The sequence below is a fragment of the Eulemur rufifrons genome, chromosome 17 (genome assembly GCF_041146395.1).
Source record: "Eulemur rufifrons isolate Redbay chromosome 17, OSU_ERuf_1, whole genome shotgun sequence".
In the NCBI taxonomy this organism is placed as follows: domain Eukaryota; kingdom Metazoa; phylum Chordata; class Mammalia; order Primates; family Lemuridae; genus Eulemur; species Eulemur rufifrons.
Window position 1 is genome coordinate 65486233 of NC_090999.1, and position 26940 is coordinate 65513172.

General features: G+C 32.9%; 1 protein-coding gene across 2 annotated transcripts in view; it reads right to left on the bottom strand.

Annotated features, from left to right (window-relative positions):
* The window catches only part of SKIC3 (SKI3 subunit of superkiller complex), a 73512-nt gene that overhangs the window by 31809 nt on the left and 14763 nt on the right, over positions 1 to 26940 (bottom strand). For both annotated transcript variants that reach the window (XM_069491896.1, XM_069491897.1), the window contains 22 exons: positions 23922 to 24062; positions 22942 to 23043; positions 21957 to 22096; positions 19730 to 19816; positions 19538 to 19641; positions 18916 to 19042; positions 18128 to 18307; positions 17683 to 17807; positions 16505 to 16758; positions 15268 to 15370; positions 12555 to 12728; positions 12323 to 12467; positions 12078 to 12156; positions 11936 to 11997; positions 11764 to 11820; positions 10248 to 10316; positions 8917 to 8991; positions 8135 to 8276; positions 5712 to 5805; positions 3453 to 3530; positions 1782 to 1906; positions 855 to 978 (listed from right to left, as the gene is read on the bottom strand). In XM_069491896.1, the coding sequence (XP_069347997.1) occupies positions 855 to 978; positions 1782 to 1906; positions 3453 to 3530; positions 5712 to 5805; positions 8135 to 8276; positions 8917 to 8991; positions 10248 to 10316; positions 11764 to 11820; positions 11936 to 11997; positions 12078 to 12156; positions 12323 to 12467; positions 12555 to 12728; positions 15268 to 15370; positions 16505 to 16758; positions 17683 to 17807; positions 18128 to 18307; positions 18916 to 19042; positions 19538 to 19641; positions 19730 to 19816; positions 21957 to 22096; positions 22942 to 23043; positions 23922 to 24062 (2587 nt within the window). The remainder of the gene's footprint in view (positions 1 to 854; positions 979 to 1781; positions 1907 to 3452; positions 3531 to 5711; positions 5806 to 8134; positions 8277 to 8916; positions 8992 to 10247; positions 10317 to 11763; positions 11821 to 11935; positions 11998 to 12077; positions 12157 to 12322; positions 12468 to 12554; positions 12729 to 15267; positions 15371 to 16504; positions 16759 to 17682; positions 17808 to 18127; positions 18308 to 18915; positions 19043 to 19537; positions 19642 to 19729; positions 19817 to 21956; positions 22097 to 22941; positions 23044 to 23921; positions 24063 to 26940) is intronic.

Consider the following 26940-nt stretch of genomic DNA (forward strand, 5'->3'; position numbering starts at 1 on the left):
AAAAATATGACAAGCAATAAACAAATGTAAAGCCTATCCTACAGAAGTGGTTCTCAACTAGTACCATATAATCATCTCCCTAGCCCCCACCTTTGGGGATGGAGCAGTTATGGAGCAAGTTTTTGGTTATCACAACGACTGAGGAGTGCCATTAGCAATGAATGGGTGAAGAGCAGGGATATGAGAGTCCTACAATGGGAGGACACTTCTGTACTATGAGGATTTGTACCATTCAAAATGCCAATAAAACCCTCTCTGAGGAACACTATACAATTGCATATATTAATAATCGACTGCTTTTGAAGGAATTAAAGTTAACTTTCTTAAAAAAGGTCAAGAAGTCAAAAAATACTATATAAATAACAGACATCACAATCACTTATTTTATTAATTTATTCTAAAAACATAGAAATAGCTATAAGTTCAATTGTATAATTGTTTTTTAAAGACTCACTTTTAAATGAACTTTTTAACAGGTTAAATTGAAAAGGAAAGAGGAAAATATCTCTCTGGGAATCCAAGAGGCCAAAAAACAAGCCCATTACAACTGCCTTCATTAAAATTTTAAGAGCTTATTGATCAGGTAATCAGATACTCTTTTAAAAATATATATAATAAAAATAAACAACAGAGTATAGTATGGTTTTGAAGGGTTGGACGGATCCAGGGCTAAGAATTAAACCACTATCTCTACCTACACCTGTGACTGTCAATTCAGAACCAGGTGGGCCCAATCCCTTTTGTTTGCCCAAAAGTTCCTAAGACATTAAGAACTTCATTTTACATTGCTCCAAATCTCAATTCAAATATTTAAGTATCTGGTAGTGTTAAGTGTTGATGTCAATTATACATACCATTTAAATAGCAATGTCTTGGCTACATCCATTTTTCCTTGTTTATATTCTGTTATTGCCAGAGCTGTCAAGATATGGGCTTTGTCTTGCTCTGATTCAACAATAGACAAGGCTCTTTCATAGGCTGTTAATATAGAATTGGAAAGAAACAAAAAAACAGAAAAAATAAAATAAAATAAATCAATCCTGATTGACAATGTAGGATTTTTCCTTTCCTAATCCCATTTTCTTAGTAAGATCTAACTAAAATTATATCAGATTATTCTCTTGTTTTCAAGCAGACAGAATAAAAATTTATAATAATCTAACTTGGTTTAGCTGTTCCAAGATGATTCTGGGGATATCATTATGATTACTATGTGACAATCCTCAACTACTGCCTTTAGAATCTATAGAGAGGTCTAGGTCACTATCTTTAAGCAAAAGCTTAGTCCTTTGGTGGAGGCCTGCAGCCACTGAGATATCACCAAAACTCCCATATGCAGACCAGCAACTCGATCAAGCAGTAGATACTTAAACAAGAGGCACACATATGGGATACATCTATATATGTAAAAATGTACTCATTTGCCATTTTGGAGAAATCAAAATCTATTACTAACAATGACTGAGGTATTCATTTATCAGCAATTGATGCTTAAGCAGTGTACAGTAGTAAACACCTTCTTTCAAATGCTAACTCATATATCTGCCGTAAGTGATCCTGGGCCTCAGTTTCCTCGTCTGTATAAGACTCAACTCATAACACTATTATAAGGACCATTCATAAAGTGCCTCGTTAGTGTTGCTCCTGATGACTAGTCAGATTTTAATAAACATTGCCACCCCCAGGCCATCTCACTATTACATCTTTCTGCATGTAAGTTCATCATGATTAAACTCAACTCTAGAAAAGATGTATTCTTTAGCTTCAAGCAATATACCTACCTTCACTGCTCTCTTTATATAGCCCCTTCATAAATAAAGCCAATGCGAAACCTATGATGTCTTCTAACTCTTCAAGAGGCGTTGACTTAAAGGCCTCGATAGCTTTATCATATTCACCAATAGAACTAGGAAACAAAACACAACTTATTTGTATTACCAAAAGTAATCTTGACTTGCCTCATCAAAATTTAGAGATGTAACTACACTAAGGCTCTTTTAATAACTTCACCTGCACCTCCTTTTTTATAGTAGTAATTCAGCAAGCTATAATCTATTAGTATTAAAGCTGTAGAAAAGACATATTAAAATAGAAGGCATGTCACAAACAGGATATACTAGGGAGATTTAATATCACACTCTGCTTCTTTTAGATTATATGTGAATATGTCTCTTTTTGTTAACAAATGTTAATTAAAATCCAGAATTATAAAAATAATTTCAAGTTGACTTTTATAGAGAACTCTAATTTTTTTAAGCTTAATGTATTAGTTAAATATTATCCTATTAGTACAGTTCTAGCATCTTTGACAAGCTTAAAAAGCTATAAAATGCCTAGTCAGGATCAGGATCACACCTAGCTTTTGGGTAAACTATTTATATACACATCCATTTTTTTTGGAGAGCATATATAGACACATTAAAATTCCACAAACAAAACTATACATTATTTTTTAGTGTTTAATAGGGAGAAAAATATAAAGTATATTATAAAATATGATACTACAGTACAATCATTATTAATAGAAAAACAACTTGGTTTTTGCTTATTTAAACACGAAGGGAAGTTGTATAAGCTCAGCTACCATCATCTGAACAGAAACACTTTATCTTTGGAATTCTTATTTCTGGTATCCATCACTATAATCTGAATCTGTTTTAATTTTTTTTTTTTAATTTACACAGTTCTTTATCTTAAGAGATGGAGTCTCACTACATTGTCCAGGCTGGTAATGAACTCATGGGTTAAAGTAACCCTCCTGTCTCAGGCTTCTGAGTAGCTGGGATTACAGGAACATGCCCCGCAGCTGACCTGTTTTTATTTTTAACGTGCTATTGAAAATCTTTTTATTTTTAGGAGCTAAAAATACATGTAACCTTTGCTTCTAAAATAAGTTCTATAAAGGTGAAAGAAGTTATAAAATCAATAAACTCAAATTTTGATAAATATTTTGATAAAGAAAAGAGGGCTATCTTAGATTGCTTATGGATACATATGTACATTAAAAGTATTTCTTTAAATAAACACTATCTTCAAAAATGTGATGACTTCTGTGGAGAAAAGAATGAAACTGAAGAAGGGGACTTCAACTTTATCTGTAACTTTTTCTTTGAAAAAGAAACCTGAAGCAAACTAAGTGAATTTTAAGATGTTACATCTGAGTGGTGTCTTCTCATTAAATTATGCTCTATATTTTATGATTTACTGCATGTTTGCATATTTAACATTTCATAATAAAAACCAATTAAAAAGAAAATAGAAAACCTTTTTTCAATGGAAGGTACAAATTTTCTTCTGAAGTATTTACATTACACAAAACATCAAAACTAAAAAGAACAGATACTTTATTCCAGATACTCTGCAAACTGGTCATCACCTCACCAGTCCTATAGCTTTCTTTCATCAGAAAAATTCAATAGCTTCACACAATTAATGGGAAAAAATATGCTTACCATAACAATCTGCCATAATTTCTTATTGCAACATTACAAGTATCTTGATCTTCCGTAGTCTTTAACAACAAAATTGCCCTTAAAAAAAGAATGAGGCATTTTAGTTTACCTATGTGCAATAGCATTCTTTCACCCTTCCTTGTAAATGAATCTACAGATTTTTGTTCTCTTTATTTAATTCTACTAATTCCTTAATGCTAGTTCTAATAGCTTATTCATATTTTATTAAGTTGGTACCACAAAAACCTTAAATATACTTAGATTTTAGATTGTCAGGAAAATAACATAAAAATGACCTCTTAGTGAAATCCTTGATTACATTTTACTTCCAAATATTCCAAAAATCTAAATATGGGAAATGACTGCATCACAGTTTTAACATATTTGGAAATATGGAAAAAAACCCTTGAAAATATTTATAAGCTAGTAGTTTGAGTTAGGAAGACAGGAAATTGAGTGTCTTCATGTGCCCTTGCCTGTACATACAGAAAAATATTTAAAGAATAGTGAGTTGAGGGAAGGGTACAACTCATCAGCAGTCCCTCGAGGCTTAGAATAAATATACTAACCTGCTGACAACACGTATTTCCTTCTCATGCTCAGTTCCCTATGGGCAAGCAGGGAAATGTCTTAACAACTGAAAAGAGCTGGATATTTAGTAAGATTTTTTTTTACCTTCTTTTCTGTTTAAAGAGAATTCACCAGGGAAAAAATATCCAAGATAGGCTTTTTATCCCCCTGATACTGCATGAAAAACAAAAATTTGCTACAGAAGCCTAAAAGACAGTATTTCAGAGATTAAAACTATATCCCTGGTTAGATTTATGCCTAATTTTTGGTTTCAGGCCTCAAATATTTGTTTAAAACAGTAAACAGCAGTGGTGATAAGTCAAGAAAGAGTGGTACGTATCCAAGTGACTATGGAGTTGTCATTTGAAGCCTAACGTGTAACAAATGTTAGATACACAATATCTGCAATAATAACACTATGCAAAAAAATAGCAAGCACCCTACTGCCTAGTTTTCTCTGTTTAAAAATCCTGCTCTCTCTTATATTCTATCATATTTATACAGTTTACTAGTACATTTATTGACATCACAAGAAAAAAAGTTTTAGTTTTTCACAAACTTCTCTCCACATATACCTGGAAAAATAACTTCTTGATTATTCAGTCTTCAGTACCATCTAGTGATTATTCCTTTGAACTACAGAGAGATCCATAAAAGGATATGGCAAGGCATTTGGAATATCTCAATTATTTTTTACCTGACAAGGCTTCCTTCCAAATATTTACTTAGATTTAGAACCATAACATGCCTCGGAGGTTAGGCAATCAGGTCCTTTAACTTTTCATCTAGTAGTTACTCATAAGATCAATAGTTACTTTCTTATCACCTACCCATTAATTTGCAGAGAATAAAACTTTAAGTAGATTTCATTTCCTACTACTGTGTAGGTTGGTCATTCCATTCTAGTACACTGGCTTTCTTGTTTCTTAAACATGCCAAGTCCACACCTGTTTCAGAGCACTTGTTCTTGCTGTTCCTTCCGCCCAAATAAACAAATGGCTTGTAGCCTCAGTTCATTCAAATTTAGGCCTGAAGTGCCTCCTTAGTACTGCCTCTTAAACCCACCTGAAATGTTACTTCCTGTCCTTGTATTCTCTGGCCCTTTACTTTAATTTTCATTCTTAGCAATTTTTATCATCACAGATGTTTAATAGCTTCTCATGTGTCTCTTGCCACCAGAACATGAGCTCCGTGACTACAGAATTAACAGTGTTAATTCACTGTTTAATTGCCAGGGCTAAGGTCACTGCTTGGCACATAGTAGTAGTTCAACAAATATTCATTGAATGAATATACAGTATATAGTAAAGTAATTCAAACAAATACATCACAATGTTCTCATTTCATGTCTGACTGAACACATGCTCACACCTAATAAAGCTAGACAACTTCTTAGGGGACAGATTTTTCTAAAACAAAATCTGATGGATTTTTTGTTTTGTTTCTTCTTTCTTTTCTCTCAATTTCTCTCTCTCTCAATTTCTCCACACCCCCCAACCCCCACCCCAGGATGAGCAATAGAAACCAAAATATAACTGAAAATTTTCACCTTCTAAGATGTAATAATAACATATAATTAAAGATCAGGGAAGGAGTCAGAACATTTATTTAGTACCTTCTTCATGAAAAAAAGACTAAATTTTAAAAAGCTAACTGGTAACAACTATATTGCAATTAAATGTAGTTTACCTTTGGTATGCATCTGCTGCCTCCTTTTTCAGTTGTAGATGTTCATTTAAGTAGCCCAACATTGAGAAAGCTGGAGCATAATTCTGAATTCTTTCTGGAAATCCAGAAATATATTTACTTTTCACATGTACATTGGTTGCATTCATAAAATATTAGTTTTATTTTCAATTTTTTCAGTATCTTAAATACCAGATTACCTCCCAAGATCACTGGCATTGTTAAGAATACGGAGCTAATTTTATCCTGAATATAGTATGCTAGTAATTGTTTTATAACTCTTTTAAATTACTGAATAATATTTAATAGTTATATATGGTTTCTAGTTATGTTTTAGAGTTTAAAAATTTTTATTTCCAAAGGTATAATAACTTGAAATTGAAGCTCACATTAAAACTAGTCATGAGATTTATAAGGAAATTCAGTTCTTTGGCTAATCACTTAAGCTTTCCTGTGATTAAATTTATTAATAGTAACAGTTTCTCTTGGTAGTTCTGTTCTAATCTTTGTGTATTTTAAAAAATAATTAAGTCAGTATTGTACAACAAAAACAGAAGATGATTTAGGCATTTTCAATGCAATATTTTGTAATTTTAATGTCAAAAACCAACACGTATCTACTAAGGTACAGTAGAGAAAGAAATACATCTAATCTAATCTACTTAAAAGTAGTATGGAGAAATAAGACTTCAAATCCTCTAAATTATTTAACAAAGTGCAGTGTAGTCATACCTTGCATGTTATGTTCTAATGTCAAAGCATAAGGTAAAAATCAAATAGTCAAAGTTATTCTCAAAAAGTTCTTAAATCATGAAAAGAAAGGGTCACAAAAACTAAGTCAAAATGAGTACCTGGAGATCCACACCTTCGTATGTCACACTCACACAAAGGCAAACAGTCAGGAGAACAGACGAGGGATGGTCTGCATTCTCTCTCAGTCCCCTCTCTTTTTTCTGCTTCTGATTTTCTGATTTTTTGGCCAAGTACATATACTTGAATTTGTTAAATGAGTATATGGTCTGGCTTCACAACAGAGTTAAAAACCCCACTATACTTAATTATTAAAGAATGATTTGTCGATTGTTTTAGGCATCTAAATTTTGCAGAAAGCTAAAGATTTACCTCTTCATGTAAATCCTTTACAAATGGTACCCATTCTATAAAGAAACCCATCAATAAAAAAAATTTTTTTGAGATGAGGTCTCACTCTGTCACCCAGGCTGGAGTGCAGTGGCACAATCATAGCTCATTGCAGCGTCGAATGCCTGGGCTCAAAGCAATGCTCCTGCCTCAGCCTCCCGAATAGCTAGGATTATAGCTACCAGTGTTCCAGGCTAAATGCATGAAGAGTATGACAATCCCCTCAACATCTATAATAAGGCATTTTTTTCCTTCTGTTTTTTACAGTTTATCTGATTCTTCTTATTATTCAACTGTCAATGTCAGAATTCCTCCTTAAACTTCCTCATTACAATTTTGTCAAAGGGTAATGAAATAACATTTCTTGAACATCCAGAGTATGCCAGGTACTCTGCATAATATTTTGCATAAAACATCTCATTTAAACCCTAAGCAACAGATACTTTTCTTCTTGAATTATAGATGAGAAAACGAAAATCCAATTTGGTAGTATGCCCAACGTTTTAGTCACGGCTAAGTGGTAGACCAGAGATTAAAACCCAATGGTAATTTTATTAAGGAAGATAGAAAGTTATTACAATAGATGGTTAATAAAACTTCATGATTCTTTTAATTTCCTAAACCTAAAGATATTTTTCCAATATCTTGGAAAAAAAATCAGGTGTTAAAGGGGAGGCTAAAGGCGTTGGGTTTGGCACTTTGTGTATATTATCTCACTTAATTCCCACAACTTTACACCCCAGGTATTATCTCCACTTTCCAAGGAATAAAATATTTGGACTAACACTGTAGAGAAAGTAAATGGTGAAACTAGAACAGCAGCAGGGGTCGCACTCACTCTGTCGCCCAGGCTGGAGTGCAGCCTCGAACTCCCAGGCTCAAGCAATCCTGCCACCTCAGCCTCCCAAGGGGTTGTGACTACAGACACACACCAGCTAATTTTTTTATTTTTTATAGAGACGAGGGTCTTGCTGTGCTGGTCTCAAACTCCTGGCCTCAAGCAAACCTCCTGCCTCGGCTTCCCAACATTCTAGGGTACAGGTGTGAGCCACTGTGCCTGGCTGGAAATCACTTTTATCTTGAATTATTAGGTAACAAGCAATTTCCATTATTCTTCAAAAGCCCTGAAGTTTAAAAAGTACACTGCTTGGCCATTGGGGGAAAAAAGGCAAATTCATGTCTTAAAGAACACTACTATTTAATTTGGAATGAATTAGTTTTAAAAATTCTTTAAATTATTTCAATAGTTATTCAAATATCTTGCCATTATATGACAGGTACCTTACCTATGTATTTACTCAAAACAACTTGTGCTGCTGGAATAGCATTCATCTGGACGATGTTGTACTTGTACAGCTCTGTTTCTCTGTTGCTTTTATCTTGCAATGTTGTGCAGACCCAATATGCATAACCTATTGCTCCCTCCGTCTTTAAAAAAGCCAAAGTTAACAAGTGGACGTAGGGTAATAAATATGCCAATAAAAATTAGGAAATAAAACACTACACCTTCAATACAATAAATATCACATCTTAGTCTTCTTTAAAGTCAACTGTTACATGCCTTGAAATGAAGGGTCATTATGACAAAACAGAGCCAAGAACATATTTAAATCACTTGTTCCAATCCTAAGTAGAAGAATCAAACAGGATAAAATGCAGAAAACAGAGCCCCATCTAATGGGTTGATTTTTCTCTCCTCAGCACCATTCCCACAGGTCAAACTAAAAAAAAGAATTCTAAAACATTTTCATAAATAAACTAGAAATCTCAACCAAGTCTAGTCCTTATTTTATGTCTATTTTTTATCCTAGAGTCTCAGTTTCTATTCTACATGACTGCTACTGTATCTATTACATCTCAATGTCATTTCTTCATCAGCTCTGAAAGCTGTAAGAAAATGAAAACTACAAGTTCTTTAATTAAAGGTAGCTTATCTGTTTCTAAAAAAGAATAAAGAGTAGAGACAACTGCTGTCATTAACATCTTATGCCACTATCTACTCATTTCCTTAGCAAGGATAATACTTGTTTCAATAATGAATCCTCAAGAAGAATGCTCAAATTCTTACATGCATACTGAGTTCTGTAGTGTGCCTGAAGAGATCCATGGTGTCATAACTTCCAACTGTCTCTGCAATAAGAGCCTATAAAAGGAAAAAAAGAGGTCCTTAATGAATTCAAAACAAAATAATAGCAATAATGATAATAAATGAAACTGGAAGAATCAAAAGTTTACTAGCTGTGTTTAAAAGCAAAGTTAATTTAAGTTTCACTTTTATTGTTACCATTTGAATTAAATCTGTCAGTTACCTTCTGAAGTAAGTTATTTTTAAAAACAAAAATACTTTGAAAATAATAATTAAAAAGTAACTTAGGAGATTCTGATGAGCCTCTAAGATCTACTGACCTACAACAGTAATACTCAAAGTGAGGTCCCTGAACCAGCCTCATCATCTTCACTTGGGAGCAGTTAGAAATTCAAATTCTTGGGTTCCCTGGGTTCAGTAAATGACACAGAGGTTAGCACAGTAATGCCACTGTTCCCAGATGCTACCACAGTGAATAGGAACAGGAGTTTGCCTTTTTATCTCTGCTTGCTTCACTGATTAACTAGAATTAGACCCAAGAGTCAAAAGTATGATAAAAGATATCTAAACCCTAATTAATGATTTTCTGATAATGGTGATGCTCCTACTATTCTCTGAACCAAAACAATTGACCACTTACTAATTCATTACAATTTCTCAACTAGACAAGATGTTGGAGATCACTCAGTCCAATTCCCTTCTTTTTCAGGTGAGAAAATTAAAATCCAGAGAAGTGATATATTAAGGTAACAGAATCAGTCAGTGACAGGTTTAGACTAGTAACCAAGCATCCTGATTTCTATTTAGTGATATAAAAATCTAAACTTGGAGGAGGAAAGAACACTCAACAAGTGGCGAATCAAACATGAAGATTTTATGGAAAATGAGAAAACATAATAATCAAAATGACTTTTGTAAATATGTATTTTCTTTGTAAATGTGAGTTAAACAACAGAGTCCTGGGTTATTTTTTAGGCACAGTAAGGTCAGATTGATGGGGTTCAAAGACCCTCAAAATCAGAGTTTAATCACCACAAGCTGTGTGAGCTTAGCCACAATACTTAAGATCTCTGAACTTCAATTTCCACATCTCTAAAGAGAGTATAACATCAACCACATCTCAAAGGATTGATGATGCATTAACCAAAATAATGTATACAAAGACATAGTGACTGGCACAAAGTAAGCCCTCAAACACCACCTGTTATCATTGTGATCACTGTTATTCATAGTAGTAGGTTTTTACGTCAATTTATGTTAATAAGCTATTTATATAAAAATGTTTATTAACAACTATATGTTGTATATCTTACTTGTCCAATCCAGCACATTAAATAAGATGGATCAAGGGATTGAGCCATTTTGAAAGCTTCATGAGCTTGCTAGGAAAAAAAAGGCAAAAAATATCATATCAAGTCATTTTATAAACTTAAATTGCTAAAGTTTAAAAAGCACAAAATAAAAGAATAAGAGAAGCCAAATCTATTAGAAATACATATGAAGCTAAAACTTTACTGCTCAGGCACAATTAGCAATGCTTAAAGCAGTGTTTTAGCTACACAGTCCTAGAACACTCCTGGGTGCAGCATTTCTCCACAGGCAAGGAGTTCTGGTTCATAGCCAAAGGGCAATACAGGTGTCTACCATGTAGTCTGCAGAGCTTTTAACCAATCACACAACCATTTGCTATCTACAGGTTTGAAGGAAATGATTAAGTTAGGTTGTATCCATTCCCCACTCTTTGAGCTTAATTGGGAAGATAAGAAATATATACCAATGAAGTCCTAGGTAAGTATCTGCCTCTGGAGAAAGACTGGTCAACAACATAATTATGCACTAAGCAGTCAGGATACTTTGAAGATGCCTCACTTGGACATATTAACTTGACGTGCTTTTTTTCCCACTATAAAAAACAACTTAGTACACACTGCTTTATGTTGTTTTCTCAATCATCTATTAATAGGTATAGCAGAAAACAGTCTTATTTTTCCTATAAAAAAGGAAATTCATGGGCAACAATGGTGCCATGCTATAATAAAACTTCATTCATAGCTTATTAACTAAGACAATGCTTCATTTAAATTTTTGAAAGATATGTTCACATTTTAAAATCCAAAGTAATATTTTCTTTCAATCTATTTACAATCTTCTAAAGCCAGTCCTTTTTTGCAGTAACTTAACATATCCCTGAGAATATTACAGAAGCTTTTTAAAAAGGATCAGATTTAATATATTGGCTGAAATACAAACAATTTAGATGTGGTATTGCCTACAGATTTGTGGAAACTTTCCAAACATGACCATGCTCCCAGTTACTTTAGTTCCAATTCTCTAACGTATAACTGCTCAAGTATGACAAATTACACTGTGGTATTTAAAGGGATTAATATCCACTAAAGCCAAAATCTAAATCACCCAAGAAAAGGTTAAATTTAAGCTGCTAGAGAGTACTAATCATCTCCCTTATGTTCACCCACCCCACACCCAACACAGTTTACACAGGACTTCCACTACATGTATGTGGATAAAAAGAAATACACCCAATTAATTTATAATAGAATTATTTTCATTTCTAAATGAAAAACCAACATAATTGGTTTTAAAACCAGAAGTCTCCTGAGTGCCATGGAAAGGAAAATAAATCTCACACATTAATTACTCAACATAATAAATTGAATGTCAGCAATGAATGGGCATATTGGAGAGCAAACTGGATAGATAATGTATTATACAAAGCATTTCTCCACAAGAAGTTGGGCTATTATGAAGAGATTATACATAGGAAATTGTTCTTTATTTTTAATATGACAAAACAGACAACACATTTACCTCAATGTTTTCACTTGCAAGGTATAACACTCCCAAGTTGGTCCACGCAACAGGATTCTAAAAAACACACACATATATATTTTTAAATTAGGCCTCTTGTCTACTGGCAAGTCTCAGAAAAGTAGTAACATTAAATTCCAAAGTTCTTTTCACAGACACTTAGAACACTCACAATTTGTTCTGACTGGATTGATTTGATGAAACAGTGCTGAGCAAGGGCATAATTTCCAATACCTGAAAAAGATGAAACTAAACTTTGTTACCTGAAACACACTATCTTCTAAAAATATTGAAGTGTGTTACTCAATTCTTACCACTGTAACACGCAACCACACCAAGAGCATCCCAGTATAAGTGATTATTACTGTCGAGTCTCACTGCTTTTTTCAGACACTGAAAAGATGTTAAATTAGATTATTTTTTATTTCTTGGAATATCAGCATCTATATCAAGATAAATGTGGTTTTACGTGAAAACACTACAGTATTCATTTTATCAAAACCGTCTTTCAGAAAAGCACCTAGTTTTTAAGTTTATAAAAAATTTCTCAAAACCATACATGTAAAGATTTCTCCAGCAACTCTTTAAGATCATTCATGTCACTGCCTGTTTCTGCTAGATGTTGGGCTTGGCGATAATAATTAATTCCAAGATCACACCATGTATTAGATATAGACATCAGTTTTAATGCACGACCATAACACCTATGGAAATATAAAAACAAATATTATGTTTTGTTTAATGTCCTAATTCGGTTTGAATGCTATTAACTGGCAATCTTTATAAATTACCTTGCTCCAAGATGGAGGAGCTCATTTTTCTTTAATATTTTTGCTTTTTTCTGACCTAGAAGGACTCCTAAAACATTAACATTCACTTTAGATGGTGAGACAGCATACAAACTGGTGCAAGCATCCCCAACTAGCTTCCAAAGGCAGGACACATCAGCTCGATGCTGCAGAGCCCTAAAAAAAGAAACAGTGTGATTCTTATAAATTATTTCCAAAACGCATGGAGTTTATCTCCCTCATTACAACTTAACGGTTAAAAACAGAAAAACTGTACATGCAATACTAATTAAGAGTTACTTCCTTAAACACTGTGAATGTTTTACCAATCTCCTCCTAACTGAATTATATCATATTACCTCTCAAATAGGAAGATAAGGGAGGCAAAGAAGGAGTTGATTATTTTAAGTTTAGTGCCAGAAATTTTGCAGACCTTTTTTTGTTCTCTTTACTATTTTTGCTAGAAGTAGCAGAAATCACATAAATTAATCAAAAAACTTTCCAGGACCAATTTACTTTTAATAATTTTATTAACTATACTCTTTTTGTTTGTTTAAGCAATGACAAAGGCAATAAAGTCGGTAACTCTCTTACAGTTGACCAATTGTAAACTCAGGTTTTTGCTTTTAGACCTTGCTTCATGATATAGTTTGAATGTGCCCCTCAAAAGTTCATGTGTTGGAAACTCAATCCCCAGTGAAACAGTGTTGAGTGGGGGACCTTTAAGAAGGGATTAGGTCATGAGGAATGGATTAATGCTGCTAACTCAGAAGTGGGTTGGTTTTATCCTGGAAAGGGGGCTCCGTATAAAAGGATAAGTTTAGCCTCATTTCTCTCTTTATCTCAAGTTTTCGCCTTCCACCCTTCTGACATGGGAATGCCCTCACCAGATGCCAGCACCATGCTCTTAGATTTCCTAGCTTCCAGAACCGTGAGCCAAATAAACTTCTATTCTTTATAAATTTCCCATCCTGCGGTATTCTGTTATAGCAGCAGAAAATGGACTAAATACACCACAAACTTTAAAAGACTAGAAAATGTATCAAGTATATTTGATGGTCCAAAGGATTTTTATTCTGAGACCAAAAATAATAAAAAAATTAAACATGAAAATTGTGAAGACTCACATTCATAGAAGTAAGAGCACCTTGAATAGATGAGCTCAAAAAGTAATTAAAATATTAATTAGGGTGATAGCACTTCTTTTTAGAATGAGAAAAATCTCAGTCATATATTTCTCTTCATTTTTTTTCTTCTCAAAACCTTATAAATAAAACACAGCAATTTCATTTCAGCCAAGTTCTGATAATCAGCTATCACAACTGCTATGTTATTGGCAGATGGATAAGCAGACGGAACATCTTTCAAAGCCTTTTCTACTCATGGAGTCCAGCCAAAAATCATTTTCCAATGTCTTCCCGAGAAATAATATTAGTTATTGCAGTCATGACTGAAAGCTCACTTTGAGACTCAGAAGGAAGGACAATACTATTTGGAGTTTCCTTGCCTAAATATGTTAGAAAAATTTCTAAAATTGACAGCATAAAATGAGAAAATTAAAAAAAATTGAAACAGAGACAATTTTAACCGCCTAAACTCTTCTCTCCTTTTAAGTTCAATAAAAAGTATATGTAAAGTGAAATCACTTCTATCACCCTTACATAATAACTGTGGTAGTATGAATTCCTTTAAAGCCTAGAAGTAAATATAAATTTGGGGGTTATTAAGTTTTATATAGCACTTTATAATTGCTTTGTGAGTGTCACATGTTATCCAGAGTAAGATTTCCTAGGTTCAGAAAGGCAGTACTTGTAGCTAAAGTATTGTCACCCAAAGGTTCACATTTACTCTTAAACACCAATTCAAATACAAAGCATGCCCTCTTCATAGTAACTTCCTCTTGGGAAAGAACTACATTATGCAATAATTCAAAAGTAGCAACAAAATTCAGTGAGAGAAAAAAGGGTTAAGTTTTTATTTCATATTTAGCTCATATGAAAAGCAATTCTGGAACCACCAATAAATAGAAAACAGAGGAGAAAGTAAATAGGAAAAGAAAGGAAGGAAAGCACAAGAAAGATAAGAGCAAAAAATTCAAATGTACATCTATATTGTGGATTTTTTAAAGGCATCTACCACAAATAATACTTCTGCTGTAACTAATGAATTCATAGTTCTATAAAATGCCAAATTTATTCAAATTTTTCAGATTCCTTTCTTGTCATCAGACACGTAACTTTTTTCCTGCACAGTTTCTCTCCAGGGGTAATCAGATTTTTCATTTCCCCTTACCTTCAGCCCTACCAATACGCCTAAAATAAGCCCTTGCCACTGAATATAAAGCATATTGTGCACCTGAAGCCCTATTTCTAATAGTTCCAATTAGATACTCTCATTTCTAGTCCTCCTGAAAGAGAACACTAACACACAGTGCTGGAGCTGTTGCTCCACCAAGAGACTACTCCTTCCTTTCTACTCTTTCCCATGCACTTAGCATGCCAGCCATTACTAAGAGCACAAGACATTGTTTCCGTTTCCCCAAGTGCAAAATTAATACAATATATATATGTTATAGAATTAGTTGGTTCATCTGTTTTTCTTTGTGTTTGACATTCTGAATAACTGCTATTCTAACAGAATACATAAAATGATTTTCTAAATTTGACTTCATTATAATATCAAGAAAATAAACACAATAAATAATAAGAATACTAACCAAGTAAAATATTCCAGTGCTTTTTCTATGTAGTCTACAGCTTTCCCATCAAGATAGTCAACTAGAGCTGCTTTTGCCATCATAAGATAGCATTCGCCCAAACCTAAAATCAGGTTAAGTTTGTAGTTGTTACTAAAACATATGAAACAAATACATAAAATGAACTTCAAATAAATTTACTGGTGTCATTTTAAAGCCATTTGCAAAAAAACAAAACTTAATGGTACTTGATAAAATTATATTTAAGCATGATACCGAATACCTTTAGTATTCAAATGGAAGATTAGAATTCAAATGGAAGGATTCTGTTGGAATAAACATGCACTAAAAGTTATAAAACATTATCTATGGAAACTAAGAACTTCCTTGACTCTGGGCAAGTTATTACCTCTTAAAACCTCAGCTTCAAAAATGGGGATATCATCTAAATGCTACTCTCTATCATATTACTACTTATTAACTGCTATGAAAAAAGATTTGATCTTTTTATATGAAAATCTGTATAGCAAACTTTAAGCTCTATGAGCTCTCCTTCTCTTGTGGAAAGAGCTTTATAAAATTTTTTTAAAAAACTTTCAAGCCCTAAGCTATATGCCACTTAAAACTTAACACTTATATCTGATTTAAACCTCAAATGCTTCTTTATAAAGGAAAAGGAAATGGAGGAAAAGCATATATAATGAGTTCCACCCTTTTCTTAAATGCGCAGATGTAATCATAAAATATTCAGATTATACATGGATGGTAGTGTTTTACATTATGTTACCAAAAATAGTTCATAATACAGAAAAAATAGATATTTATGGAGAAACTAAAATCAATTTAGATCATTCAAAACAATACAAGTTGCCTCTAAAGTTTAAAATTTTTTAAAAATAAACTTCTATAATTTACAAAGTAATTGAAAGGTATTAAGATATTCTGGGGTATAGTGAATTAATTATCAAAATATAACAGCAAGCAAATTCTTATTTTAGAGATCCATTTTTAGATCCAATACCTATTTGTCTAAAAGTTAAATAACTATCATTACTATTTATTCACTGTTACGAAACAAGATTTGATCTTTTTACATTCAAATCTATATAAACTATACTAATAGAGGTTCATACTGGATGCCTGCTGTTGACTAAAGAAGTCTTTTTCAAGTTATTCAATACATTAAGATAGGAAATTTACCCAAGGATTTTATACTCCAGTATCACAAAAGTCAAAGGAGCTATTAAAAAGAAATTACCTTTCAAAGCAGGCACGTAATCCGCTGTCTTGTTAATGATCAGCTGGTACTGAGCTACAGCCTCCTTGTATTTGCCTAGGATTTGCTGTATTGCTGCAACCTTAAACACACTGTATGTGGATTCTGGGTTCAGCTCACTGGCTTTTGTGAAGGATTTCAAGGCTGTTGTATAGCCACCTCTGCTTAAGTATGCCTCTCCTAATGATTCCCAACAATTGAAATCCTTTGGGTCTGCCCTTAATGCTGCCTGTAAACTAAAATTTCAAGAAACAGTAAGAGAACTAAAAGTAACAGAACTATTTCAACATCTAAAAGGAAAAGATAAATAATTCAACTGAATCACATATATCTATGGCTCCTTCTATTTATAAAAGTGTTATTTAAAGTAGGTAAACCTATTCCTTTTATGACTTGATTTTTTTCAATACTAAGAAATTTTGTTATAATTTCAAAATAAATATAAGAATAAAATACTTTTTGGGAAAGTGCTGACCAGAATTTCTTTACTTGATTATCTGGAAAAACTCCGGTTTTCTATCCTATCAGGACAGTTGTACATTTCAGTTTGCCCTATCAATCTATAAACCTCCACCACCAATCCTTCTACCGAACAGAAATATCACAGTTGAAATATAGAAATAATAGGCATGCTTTAAATTTCTGATCAAATTCCATTTCTATGAAAAATTTTAAAATGCCTATATTCTAGATATTAACATAAAGCAGAAACTTTATCTTGATTCAAATATATTTTATATACTCTCAAGAATAGTTCAAACCAAATGACTAAAATTGATTATATAGCAGCCATTCTAAAATGCCCTTCAAGCTGCCAAATGTCAAAACAATGCATGTCAGCAGGAAAACAACAAAGATATGTATCTCAGCTTTTCAATACTACTTCAATTTCTATTGAGAATCTACTATACATATGACATTATTAAGACCTGACTTCACTAGACTGGCTATCTTCTCAACAACAGAACATCATTTAATCTATTTTTGCAATTCCACTGCCTTGCAGACAATAAATACCAATCAACCATAAATAAAATTTGTTATTTCTTCTCTCAAAATGCAACCTGCTAAGCGGCAACTTGTTAAGTTCATTTGGGTATATATGAAGTTTAAGAACCATTATGTTGTCTAACATAGTTTAAATCTATAAGGTGCCTTACTCAGCCACTGCTTGAGAATGTTGACCAGCTTTCAAATAGTACAGTCCTCGCCTGAGCCAGGCCCACTTTGCTGTTCCAGCACTTGCCTTCTGAGTCACTGTCGTTAGGATAGCTAACGCAGTTTCCTAATGATAAGAAAATGCTATTATTAGAGATACTAAATATCATAAAAATATGGAACACCCATGTAAAGTACACAAATATATTTCATTTCCCACTTCTGATTTTTTAAACTTATATCAGTGTACACCAAACTATACTTTCAATAATAAATGACGAGAAAAGAAATTTTACTGTATTTATAAACAGAAGCAAAAATATTCTATTGCATCTATAAGGAAAAATAAAAACTAATGCTAACTTTCAAGTATACATATGTAAAAATATTTTTATTTACATACTCAGGATTAAAAAACAAAAAGGCAAAAGTAGTTATTAGACACACCGTATCTTCAAGCTCCACACTTAGGTCAACTGCTGCAGCACCAGATTCCGCATCAGTGTCATCTAATTCAAAAGCTTTCCTATAACATCCACGGGCTCTGTTTTTATCTCCCACTACATCTCTGTAGTAATGACCTAAATAGCAGAATACTTTGCCCATATATGTATCCAGTCTTGCAGCCTTTGAGATAAATATTGGTAACAGAATATTAGACGTTTATTTGCATGAATATCTTTAAAAATACAAAGAATATAGAGATTAAAAAAACAATTTTATTAAATATACAAAAATATGCCAAACATCCTTTAATATAAGATTTAAAACAGACATGAAAGCTGATCCTCACTGCTTATATAAAGTAAACAGAAGTAAAAAAAACATTATTTCTTTGGTAAAAGAAATGTGAAATTAGAACTATTATTAATCTGCTCTTATAAGTCAAGATAATAATGTAAGACTTATAGATGTTAAACATTTAAAAAAATAAGTTAAACATCTAGACTTGTGTGCCTATAAAACTACAGTTGACATTACCTAAAAACAGTATTGTTTTCCAGAGATAATTATGCCTCACTTTTTGTAACACATATTTCTTAAAAAGTAACTTTTACATTTTCTGGTTTAATTTTTTCCTTCAAAACCCACGTAACACCCTCGCAAAACATTATGTGTGAGAGATAAACCACAAAAAGCAGTTAAGAGTACTTTTAAGTAACTAACATATAATTATTATTTATGATTTTAAAATGCCATTTCAACTAAGAGTTGAATAGTGGCACTTGTTTTACCTTCAGAAAGTGGGTAAGAGCCTTCGTTTTATCTTTTCTTGTCTCTTCACCCATAAACCAGTATGTTAACCCAAGTTGGTATTGATATTCAGCAACTTCAGCATCTTTCTCAAGTGCTCTCTGAAAACTAAGTCAACGAAAGGGAGTAAAAAGGAATATTAAGATAAATACACACACACTATATATATATATTTGCTCCTATAGATAATATAGGAGACTCCTAGGTCGAGCAAAGTTTGAGTGATTCAAGGATGCCAAACTAGAAACAAGTCATTACTTTAGGATTAGATTAATTAGAAAAGATAATTTGTTTCTGAAGAGAGCTTAAAAAAGCACAATGGCCTTTTAGCACTACCATGTGCTAAATGTTCAGAGCATATACCAAACATTACATCTGCTTACTGAACATTATGATCAGCTAATTACATTTGAAACCCATCATTGATTTTTTTATAGTTACTGTGCTACATGCTAAAGACATTTCTTAAAAATATAAGACTTACAGTCTACAGAGATTAAATTTATACAAAATCAGATCTTTATCAAGCCCACTCATTTTGCATTTTTGAAAAATATGATAAACTAATGTGACTGGATCTGTAAGGAATCTATATACCCTTACCATTTTTCTGCTTGTAGATAATCCCTTTTGGTAAAATGAATCAAACCCTCAAGGGCATGAGTTTCAGCTAGGTCAGGGTAAGAAGAGAGAAGGTCTTCCACAATCTGTAAAGCAGATACCAGTCAATCCCATATCCAAACAAAAATGACTTTCAACTTTTAAAAATTGTTCAGTTTGAATTAAAAAACCAACCTTTATAGCTTCATCTAATGAGCCTTTGTTCACATAGGCCAAGCTTTTAAGAACCAAAAGTCCAGGGATATTATCTGCATCAGAAACCTAGAAAATAATTGTAAAGAATTGCTATAAATCTTCAACAGAACCACAGCAATGTTTGTTTTAATTAAACAATGACCATAGAAGGACAGGATCCTAACAGAATAAAGACATAGAGGTCCTGATTTCTATCACTACTAACACTTTCACTGTTTGTAACCTTTTTACTGGGAAAATTTCAAACACAAAAAAAAATTAGAGAGACTAGTATAATAAACCCACATATACCCATCATCTAGCTAGAAAATTATAAAACTCGAAGACAATCTTTCCTCGTCTATATCTGCACCCATTTTACCACACCCCGCTCAGATTATTTTGAAACAAATCCTAGTTATTATAACTTTTTATCTATGATATATTAATATTTCAGTATCTATACCTAAAAGATAAGTTTATTTTTAAATGACATAACCACATTACCATTATCACCCTTGAACAAAACCAACAATACAATCTTAATATCATCAAATTTCCCAGTTGTCTCATAAAATATTTCAACAATTTGTTTTAATCAAAATCCAACTAACGTAGATAAATTTCAATTGACTGATACATTTCAAGTCTCTTTTTATTATAATACAAGGTTCCCTTTCTTCTCTTTTTTTTTTTCTCTTTTAACATGTAACCATTGAAAAATATGGCCTATTTGTCATAGTTTCTTACACCTGGATTTTGCTGAATGTATTCTTATAGTATTTAACATGTTCCTTGGTCCCTTGTATTTTCTGTGAATTAGTAGCTAAGTCTAGAAGCTTGATCTGATTCAGGTTTGGTGTTTTAGCAGGAATATTTCATGTGTATTTGCACTTGGTTTTATCTAATTGTCTTTCTGTCATGTTAGTAGCTATTAATCCTCAATGCCTACATCTGTTAATTCATTAGGGACTGCAAAATGTTGATTTTCTAATTCTATCATTTCTTCTTCTCTTATTAGGTGGAATACTTCAACAAAGAGAAATTCCTCCCATGCTCATTATTTGGTTATCATGAAAAATGATTCATTTAGGAAACGCAGGATAAATGCTTTGATTCTTTTCAGCTGGCTTCTTAGCATCCTCCAAAGATTTGTTTTCTTGAGGATGTTTGATTTTTTTTTTTTTTTTTGTATCATCAGGAACACATGGATTTAAACATATTTGATGTGCTTCAATAGACTGCAGTAACTGGTGCCCTCTTTAGCCAGTGAGAATCTCCATATGCTAGCTTCTGAGCCCTTTCGACATGATCCTAGTAGCCTTTTATAGTTTCTTTGCTTTCTAACATGACAAGATGTTCTGGGCTCATCTTGTACATTTTCTTTCTCAGATCTGGACTCTTCCAGTTCTCCAAGAAACTTTTCATTTTGTCTTTTTGTGGAAAAAATTATTGGAAAGACCTCTATAAAGCATTTACACACAAAACATTACTAGTGGGAAAGCAAAAAGAAAATAAGATATCAATTCTTGAAGGATACTAACAAGTGTTCTAATTTTAAAGAAATATTATGAAATGCAAAGCCCTTTGAAGTATACAAAACAATGATTTAAAAAAAAACTGAACTGAAAACTTCCTAATATACTGAGTGATATAATTTTGATTTTAGACAAAAAGTAGCCTTTACCTGACAAAGAAATCTTTAAGGAACAATGTTGTTATAACTCATAAATTATGAGTTACATTTTTTCAGTAGGGAATTTCAAATTGCCTGAACCAAAAACATTAAGAAATCAGTTTCATTCTTAAATAATCTTTCTTTGAATGAAACACATAAACATTCTCTACCATGAAGCTATTATGCTAATATCCTTAATTATTCTTGTCAATAGCAAAACATTTCCTGGAAGAAAAAAGTTAGAATCCCCATTAATAATGATCAAGTAGTAATAACCTAAGAAGGCAAAAAGAAAAGAATAAAAGCTAGAACTAAAGAAAGGAATTGCCTCATGTGAAGAGCCCTGTGAGTACTTAGCCAAGAGGCAAACAAATAACTTCAGGAGTTTCCAAGTGTGTGAATGATTTACAAAAGTGAAGATATAGTGAATTCATACCTCTAACACAAAATTTGTATAAGAAAATATTTGTGGTAGGGAGAGAATGGTTGTTGCCTTGTTGATGTGAAACTAATTAAAGTTGAAGGGAAAAAGCACAATGATAAGACCACCTGATCAAGAGTACGAAGTGCTTCCTCTGAAGATTCCAAATCTGAGAATTTAATCAAAGCTTCTGCTTTCAAACGAAGACAAAGATTCTTCTGATGAAGACTGCTACCAGACACACCCAGATTATCTATGTTCTTCAGAGCTGACAAAATTAAAGACATCTGAATAAAGATGACCATATCACTTCATTTTTTTTCTTGTTAAGAATGACATATCATAAATTGCAGATACAACAAGCATAAATTTCCAAAACAATATACATGAAGGATAATTCAAAGCTAAATATAAATTCTTCCCTGAATTCTATATGGAAAGATCTGAATTTAAAACAGAACATATCTGAATTTAAAACCTCTATCTTCACATAACACATAATAAAGCTGAACATACTGAAACACAACAATGGCTATCTATATCTGCTACATAATAAATGTTAGCACTTAGCCAAAGCATCTGTAACAAACATAAGAAATTAAGGATACTGGAAGGGGAAAGAAGCTGAATTTAGAATGAACCAAGGTGAACCGTTTCTCAATTACAGCAGATAGGCTCCCACATGGGGTCAGGCACAGTGAGTCACTTTTGATGATTTCCTATCCCCACACTCACCCCATCACATTCAAATAGGCTCCAAGATGCTTAAGAATTCCCTTGTCCACATCAGAGAAATTAAGAACCCATGAAGGTCCTGGACATACCAGAAACTGCCTGGTTACAAAGACAGAATACCTCTACCCAAGCCTAAACTGACAAAATTTACAAATGCAGCAAACCTTTGATAAATATTTATTGTTAGTCTAAAATTAAATACACCAGTAGACATGCATACAGACTTGGCATTTATTTAACCTCAATAAAATTTAAATTAGCAATTTAAAATGCAAAATATACCACCTGGGTTTTTAAAACCACTATCTTTCTCCTTTAAGATGAAAACAAACAGGTTTGGCCACCTTTATGTGTCAAGCCAAAAGATGTCAAAAATACCTTGACTGCATGAAAAAACAGCTTCTTTAGGTCTATGCATTTTGACTTGGGCTTCTGCCAGATGATACCATCCAGTTGTGCACAGGGGGCTTTCCTTTAACCCTGAAAGCATAAAAATGATCAAAAAAAAAAAAAAACAAGGTCTCCGTGACTACTGAAATAAATGGCACCATCATCTACTCTTCAAATCAGACTCTACCCCTCTTCCTCATCTCTCATATTTTATAAGTCACAAAGTTACACTGATTCCCCCCATCTATTTCTCTACATGTTTTCCTCCACCTCTATCACTTCAGTTCAGAGCGCCGCCACCTTTACCCCAGATAAGTGTAAGTGCTTGCCATCTATTACAATGCATTCTCTACACTGTAGCCAGAATATTTCTAAAAATACAAATCAGATTATAAAATTCCTCTCATTAAAACCTTTCACTGACTCCCCACTGTCCTCAGTATAATGTGCAAACTCCTTAACAATGTTTGCAAGACCCCTCTACCTCACTTTTTGCCCCTTCCTGTATATATACTTCATTTTCAAATCTTAGTGAACTACCTACAGTTCCCTGAATAACAGTTTTCCTCTTACCTCAGGCTATTTCACAGATTCATCTCTAGGCCTAAAGTGCTCCTCCCATCCCCTTCTTCCATCTGCCTGGCTTGTATTTGTCATTCAGATCTCAACTTGAATGTAGGTTCTTCCTGATAAGACTAAGTTAAAGCCATCTCAAGACTTCTATATATATTTATATATATGTGTATATATATCTCCCCATTTAACAAATGTAAACACTGAGACATAGAAAGTTTCAACTAGTGAATGACAGAGTTGGAATACAAACCTAGGAAGACTCCAGGGTACGTAGGTATGTTTTTTCCCTTCCATCATAGATATACGTTCCTCAAGGAAAGGCTCAAAGACAAATGCCTACTGACTGAGTAACAATTACAACTTATGTTACCTGCTATCCACTGTACATTTACCTTCTGTTAGGTTCCTAACAGCATCTTCATACTTTTTGTCTTGTAATGCTTTAACGCCTAAGCCAATGAGGCCTGGACCGCTTTTTGGATCCATTTCTACTAGTCTACAACAAAATTGCTGTCCCTCATCAGTAAGACTTCCTGGAATTAAGAGAAAACATTATTAGCACATATATACCAAGCTTCTAAGTGCCAGAACCTACACACTTAAATCTCAAAAGCTATCTTATACACCCTTCACTACATACTGATTCCAGGAATTCAAAACTTGAATGGCCCAGCAAATGCAGAAAATGTTAACATTAAAAAATTATGCACTTCCATCTTCTTAAATATTGGAAACAGAAACCACTTTGTCCAGACACTGAATCTGAAGTTATACTCAAGGGTTTTAAACAAGAAACCTACTGCTACTAGCCTACTGCTTGCCAGGTCTCTCTTTCCTATTCAGCAGTAACAGTTTTTGGTTGTTAACTGAAGGAAGCCCTGCAAAAATGAGTATCTTCATCAATTTCTCTCCCTAGACAACCCTGAACATGGCAGCCAGATCCAGTGGACTCTTCCAGTATCCTAGGATCACTGAATGCTGGAAGATCTATTCATTGGGACTCCGTACAAACACTTAGTCACAGTCTTCTTACGTTTACAGGCTCAGTAGCACATTTCCATGTTTTTCTAGAACTATCTTTTTCTATATAAGTTAACAGTTAAGCTTATGAAATAATCCCAATGCCTACATTTATTTTCAAATTTATTTTGGTAAAATAATTTAGTTTAGAAAACATTATATATTTTGTTCTATTTCTATTTTCTCCAACCTCAATGTTATGATTTCCATTCCCAGAAAAGCATAAAAACAAATTAAAAATGTGATTTCTGTTTTTTGAATAAACTGTGAATAGCATTTACCAATTTAATAAATTGTCTAATCACACAGGAAAATTCTTTAAAAGTAATTAAGACTGACTACAACTTGAAGCAATAAATGTGCGGAATAACTTATCTGAATAAAAAACCTGATGTTTTAATATCTATATAGAACATATACCCCGAAACCACACGTGGAACCACTGTCTCAGTCATAGATGTCAAAAGTAAATTACTTGCATATCGTTAATTTACATATTTCAAATCTTTCAAAACCAGATGCAAATCAATGTATAATCCATAAGTAATATGTCATATTCTGCTTTAGAAATCTAAAAATAGCACCAAAAAAATAAAAAAAATCATAATGGCTAAAGAATTAAAACTTCAGTACTATTTGGTAAGATATAAAAACAACTTGAAAGAAATACTATTTTGATTAGTAAGCCAATAAAAAAGACACAAGCCTGCTACTATTAATATTATGCTTCCAGGCATGAATTTCCTTCTGTCAATATGTTCTCACTATTGCTTCCATAAACATGAATTCCAAGAACAGATGTGCCTAGTTTCATACATCTTCTTTCCTCCCAAGCAAACCAGTGGCTTTTTCCCTTTCTATCCACTATTGTTTAAACTAGACATTGTCTTCATTAGGCATCAGAATCACCTGGACGAACTGTTGAAACACATGCTGAGCCCTACCCCTAAAGTTACTGACGCTGTAGGTGTGATGTTAGACCTGAGAATTTGCATTTCTAACAAGTTTTCAGGTGATGCTTATACTACTGGTCCAGAAATCACATTTTAAGAACCAAAGGTCTACAGTATTTGCTAATACTATATACCACCTTTATTATTCCTCTATATATACCCTGCCCTTGTTGCCTCTGTAGCTAATTAGTAACTTCTGGAAAGTAGAGATTAGCATGGTATCTTATATATGTTAGGTGTTCATTAAATATGATGATGATCCTTTAAAAATACCATCATGAATTTATGTTCAAAAAGGCCTTTAGTCTGTTAATGGGCAATGGCTTAGAATTACTATAAAAAATTTAAAATCTTTACCATCTTAAAAAAGAAAAAAAAAATAGCTATTAGAATTTTGCCTTCAATCTCTACCCATCTGAGTCAAAATTCTCTTCTTCCATGGAAAAATAATTCATGACAGACTATCTTAGCTACATAAACTGCCCTTGTTACAGAAAACACATCTGGGATGAAGAGAGAAGTCAATCATGCATCTCATCTCTCCAGTGATCATTCATATGCAGGGTCTCTAAAACTCCACACAGGTAAGCAAAGTGTGGGTAGGTGCATGAAAACAATTTCCAAAAGCCTGAGATAAACACAAACAACTTTTAAAGCAAGGTAAACCTTCCTAACATATTCCCTTTGCTAAAGCCTGTGAGCACAATTATAAAAATGAAATTAGATTTGGGAAGACTGTGTTCATTTTTAGCCCTGGGTAACATTCTCTACATATGACCAAGTGTTGCTTAGAAGAATTTTCTATAGTGTTCCTGAAAACTAGCAACAGTGATAACAACACTAAGATCCCTGTGTAAAGAGACAAGAAGTATTCAACTGCCAATCCTCTTCTCCATACTAATTCTTATGGAGAATACTAAATACTTCAGTGGAGGATAAAAGCAGAGAGGAAATAGAGTTCATTGTTTTTATTTAACTTACTTGCTCTTTTTAACATTTAAAGGATTCTAGGGTTCCAGATTTAATGACTTTAAAAGAGCTTGACAGTATTATTTTTATTTCTCAAAAAGTAAAGCTAGATTTGGGGCTGATGAATGCCAAAACTCCAAGGGTAAAGAATATTCTGAGGAGGTCCAGGTTGGATGCTAAGTAATAACAATGGAATTGTTCCTTAAAGTTTACTACAAAAAAAGGTAAGGTTTTTTTGTTTTTTTTTAAATAATTAATTCATCCCTGACATCCTAAAGAAAATGATAAATACTATAGAATTTTTCTTTTAAATAAACATAGTTGGGAGGAAAAAAATATACAATTTGATGGCATTTATGTCTTTATTTTCACCTGGATTTTCTAATAGTTCTAGAGCACAAAATCTTAAAGAAGCTGTTTCTGCTTGAATTTGAAGAACCAACCTTTCTTATCCTCCCCCATTTCAACA